Here is a 5,419-nt window from a genome sequence, read left to right on the forward strand (position 1 = left end):
GTTGCACATCTTTGAACAGAACCGTCTGGAAAAGTGATGTCCACATGTCTGGGTGACCTCATCATGGTCACATTCAGAGAACACAAAATATCACGTGCAAGAAGATTAACGGGACAAGATGGAGAAAGTAGAAATGAATGATAAAATGAAAGATTATTCTATGAACAAGGAACTTCTTCAGAGAATGGCCACTCCTCTTTCATACCCGAGAAGCCAATAACCGATGTGGTACGCCTTGAACGTGAGAGTGGCGCGTTTAAAGTGGAGTACCTAGCTCCTGAGTCAATCAAGCACAAATGCTCCAGACCATTGATAGTCACACGGACTAGGGGCTCAAGAAACATGTTCGCTTGGCTCAGGGAGTCACCTGTTACAGACTTTCAGCAGCCCTATTGCTGATGCATCTGGTGGAATCCAGGTGCCTGATGTTGAGCTGGAGGTGTATGTGGTAGCACATTTGTCGTCTGAGCAGGATATGATCCTGCTTGTCCTGGCACCTGCTGATAAAGGACAGGGCAGTTGCGTGCCCAGTGTCCTCTTTTGTGACAAATATTACATCTGTCATCTCTCACAAAATTTCTCCTGTATCCCCTGGAACCTCGATCACGTGTCCATTCTAATAAATATGCCTCTTACTCTTCATACTTCTACCATGTTTTGGTCAGAAGAGACTGATTTACCAAAAAAAAAAAAGAAAAAAAAAAAGGGCTTGCATTTGAATTTGATTTGATTTGATTTATTTATTCTTTCAAACATGTAACAACAGTCAATATGTAAACACACATAATTCCACACATATCCACAAATGTATTTTCAATTTGCTTCTACCTAGTAGAGTAGGAAGAAGTTACACTTATCTAGTCCTACCCCCTAACATCATCTTATCATCATTGGTTTGCAAGCCGTATTACTACATGGATAATTTTGTTCTACATCCACACTCCCACCTGATTAATCATTAAGCCCTGCATTTGAATTTAGCCAATTATTTGCTGAACATAGTTTGTTTAAAGTTAAGAAATGTACTGTGTCACAGTTCATGGTGTGGGCAACAGAGAAGATGATCAACATCAGAAATGAAAGGGCCTCACTTGCACTGATTTAAAAAAAGAGCTTACAGTCTGCAATGAGGTAATTTATGAATACTCACTGTGCATTGACCACTAGTTCTGTAATCAATGATGTTACTGTATTTCTACAATATTAACTACAAGATGACTTAAGCTGTCAAATGTATTTTATTTAACAGGATGCTTAATTATACAGTTAATGTTTAATCAGTGGTCAAAGTGTACAATATCTCCGTCAAAGTGCACAGGAAAACCTTGTTCACATTTGATTGCAATCTTCCTGGTGCTAGATTGACCACGGTACTGACAGCGGGGATGGGTGGCACCCTGGTTTCTCAGTTGACAGACAACAATGTCGAAGGTTTGGAGGCTCTTGGTCATTTCACCATATGGTTCCCCTGCTTGTCCACAGATGGATTTGACCAAGTTGGTGGTAGCTCGGATGAAGGTGTTGGTCTCCTTACACCTATTGCTGTTGGTTTCGGAGATGCGCAGACGTCCTATCACCTCATCACACTTATTAGTACGCATCTGCCCATTGATATGCTGTTCTATAAACTTTCTGTAACGGAGGATGGTGGTTGCATCCTGACAGAGCACAGTGGCAGAAAGCAGCAGCAAACAAGCAAGTGAGATCCTCATGATTCCCTGGTAGAAAAAAAAAAAATGTGGGAAAAGGTCAAGTTTGTCTTGTTTTCATGACACTGTCAGTGGAGTCTGAATATTCTCCGTACTGCAACCAGCTTGTTGGCTTAAAAAGTTCTGTAAATAAAATTGGCTATACACTGAGGGAACACTAAATCACACACTGGATTTGGTGAACAAATTATTCAAGTTGATAACCTTTATTAATGTATACTGCATAATTTGTTCAAAACCAAATGACATTAACAGTCAAAGGAAACCAATCATCAACCCATGGAGAGCTGTATTCACACTGAAAATCAAAATGAAAATTTGAAATCACAGGCTCATCCAAGTTGCCTGAGTTTCATCACAGCAACTCAACGTGGCTCAGAAGTGTGTATGACCCCCTCATGCCTGTATGCCCTCCTGATAATGTCTGGTACCTCACAGCAGTGAAAGCACCATTGGGCTGCAGGTACTGCCTCATGCTACCAGTAATGACACTAGCAAAACACTAAACTTGAGATGAATCAGTCAGGAAGGAAAAGGAGAGAGCATCTGTCTGTGGCCACCACATGCAAAACCATTCCCTTTTTTGGAGGTTGTCTTGCTTTTGCGTCTCCATCGCACTTGTTACTTTCATTTGCACTAAAGCAGGTGAAACTGGTTCACAATGACTTGTGCTTCCTAAATGGACAGAGTGATAACTCTGAAGTTGAACTGACTTAGTGTTATACTGTGATGATGTGAGGTTTACATAATTCTGAATGTTTAAAATTAAATCTCATATTTTGCTCAAAATAAGTCAAATCTACAGAGCACCCAAATACCCCCTCCAAACTCATCAATTTTATGACTTATAGTGATTGTATTGACAGCAAAATAATAAAAAGATAAGAAAAACAAACCTTTTGTGCAAAGCAGAAAGGTCGGCTCAGTTCTTTGTTGCTTTTGTCTCGTCCTTACAGCTAAAACCGAATAGAAAAATCTATGAAAATATGTCTTTGTTAACAAGTGTGTTAAACATATTATACCCTACTATCAACTGTAACAAAGAGCATATTTACCTGTATGACGAGCACAGTGACCAGTAACAACAAAGTCTCTGTAAACTGCTGACCCTTTTATAGAATTCATTGTGAACTTTGGTTTTGGTTTCTTGGCGCAGCACAGCACCACAGCGGGAGGGAGATCCAAACTGCCACATTGTTATATTAGGCAAAAGCAAAACCATTTTTACTGTTTTGAGAACATTTAGGAAAACCAAGTCTTTCAAACCTGCACACACACACACACACAGCATGAATTTTAATAAAAACACATGATACCAGTAAAACAAGCTAGGCTAGAAACAGAGAAGATACCATTAACAGTATGCAAAGCAATGTTTTAACCAATGAATATAAAATCATCTCAACTTTGATAGTACATGCAGTTGCTAACAATCCAGTTGTTATCAAGATCATCATGTCATAACTGCAAACCTATTTTAAAAAGTTGCTCCAGTGTTGCTAAACACAATATATTCTTAAGGAGTTAGACAAAATCAGTCCCAACTGCCCAGAGCACAGAACAAGTGCAAACATTTTAAAAACCTTATCTTTGACTTTAACCCAACACAGTTTGATTTCCACAGCACCATGATAAAATACATTAAAGAAGCTTCCTCCTGAATGCAGAAGAAATATATTTAGTATATTCTACAAACCATAAGTGTAGTTGTGTTACACTACACTCGCATGATTAAGGTTTTATATTCCCAGTATTGACTCCAGTAGTTATCAGGCCTTCCAACTCTGATATCCCCATCTTTTTTGTCAAAGGAAAAAAAAACAAAAAACAAACTAGACAGCACTCAGAGCATAAACCTCCGCCAAGACAATTCAAGTTTCCCCATAATGCCATTACACCTATTATTGAGTTAAAGAAAACCAATAGACATGAGCGATTAATAAATGAACGGTGAAGGGTAAATTCCCAGTTACGCTTTACCATTTGAACTCAGAGAGACGAGGCGGAAGTGGCTACAAAAAACCGTGCTGGTTTATTCAAGGTTCACAGGTAAAATTAACATTACACGCTCAGGTATCTTCTGATGACTCTTAGTTTCTGGCTTTCCAATCTTTTTGTATTCTATATTTTACGCATTCTAATAAATATGCCTCTTACTCTTCATACTTCTACCATGTTTTGGTCAGAAGAGACTTTTTTTTTTGGTAAATCAAAGGGCTTCCATTTGAATTTAGCCAATTATTTGCTGAACATAGTTTGTTTAAAGTTAAGAAATGTACTGTGTCACAGTTCATGGTGTGGGCAACAGAGAAGATGATCAACATCAGAAATGAAAGGGCCTCACTTGCACTGATTTAAAAAAAAAGAGCTTACAGTCTGCAATGAGGGAGGTCAAATGACTTCAGCAGATAGTCAAACAGGAGAAAAATATTAATTTATGAATACTCACTGTGCATTAACCACTAGTTCTGTAATCAATGATGTTACTGTATTTCTACAATATTAACTACAAGATGACTTAAGCTGTCAAATGTATTTTATTTAACAGGATGCTTAATTATACAGTTAATGTTTAATCAGTGGTCAAAGTGTACAATATCTCCGTCAAAGTGCACAGGAAAACCTTGTTCACATTTGATTGCAATCTTCCTGGTGCTAGATTGACCACGGTACTGACAGCGGGGATGGGTGGCACCCTGGTTTCTCAGTTGACAGACAACAATGTCGAAGGTTTGGAGGCTCTTGGTCATTTCACCATATGGTTCCCCTGCTTGTCCACAGATGGATTTGACCAAGTTGGTGGTAGCTCGGATGAAGGTGTTGGTCTCCTTACACCTATTGCTGTTGGTTTCGGAGATGCGCAGACGTCCTATCACCTCATCACACCTATTAGTACGCATCTGCCCATTGATATGCTGTTCTATAAACTTTCTGTAACGGAGGATGGTGGTTGCATCCTGACAGAGCACAGTGGCAGAAAGCAGCAGCAAACAAGCAAGTGAGATCCTCATGATTCCCTGGTAGAAAAAAAAAAAAATGTGGGAAAAGGTCAAGTTTGTCTTGTTTTCATGACACTGTCAGTGGAGTCTGAATATTCTCCGTACTGCAACCAGCTTGTTGGCTTAAAAAGTTCTGTAAATAAAATTGGCTATACACTGAGGGAACACTAAATCACACACTGGATTTGGTGAACAAATTATTCAAGTTGATAACCTTTATTAATGTATACTGCATAATTTGTTCAAAACCAAATGACATTAACAGTCAAAGGAAACCAATCATCAACCAATCATATACTGTGATGATGTGAGGTTTACATAATTCTGAATGTTTAAAATTAAATCTCATATTTTGCTCAAAATAAGTCAAATCTACAGAGCACCCAAATACCCCCTCCAAACTCATCAATTTTATGACTTATAGTGATTGTATTGACAGCAAAATAATAAAAAGATAAGAAAAACAAACCTTTTGTGCAAAGCAGAAAGGTCGGCTCAGTTCTTTGTTGCTTTTGTCTCGTCCTTACAGCTAAAACCGAATAGAAAAATTTATGAAAATATGTCTTTGTTAACAAGTGTGTTAAACATATTATACCCTACTATCAACTGTAACAAAGAGCATATTTACCTGTATGACGAGCACAGTGACCAGTAACAACAAAGTCTCTGTAAACTGCTGACCCTTTTATAGAATTCATTGTGAACTTTGGT

The 5,419-nt window shown here is 38.3% G+C and overlaps 1 protein-coding gene across 1 annotated transcript; it reads right to left on the reverse strand.

Annotated features, from left to right (window-relative positions):
- Positions 1-1,277: 1,277 nt before the first annotated feature.
- LOC109964295 (ribonuclease-like 3) lies at positions 1,278-1,601 on the reverse strand. The gene has a single exon (XM_020607493.1). The coding sequence runs from the start codon at positions 1,599-1,601 to the stop codon at positions 1,278-1,280; it is 324 nt and encodes a 107-aa protein (XP_020463149.1).
- Between the last annotated feature and the right edge of the window lie 3,818 nt (positions 1,602-5,419).

The sequence above is a fragment of the Monopterus albus genome, unplaced genomic scaffold, assembly GCF_001952655.1.
Source record: "Monopterus albus unplaced genomic scaffold, M_albus_1.0 scaffold86.1, whole genome shotgun sequence".
NCBI lineage: Eukaryota > Metazoa > Chordata > Actinopteri > Synbranchiformes > Synbranchidae > Monopterus > Monopterus albus.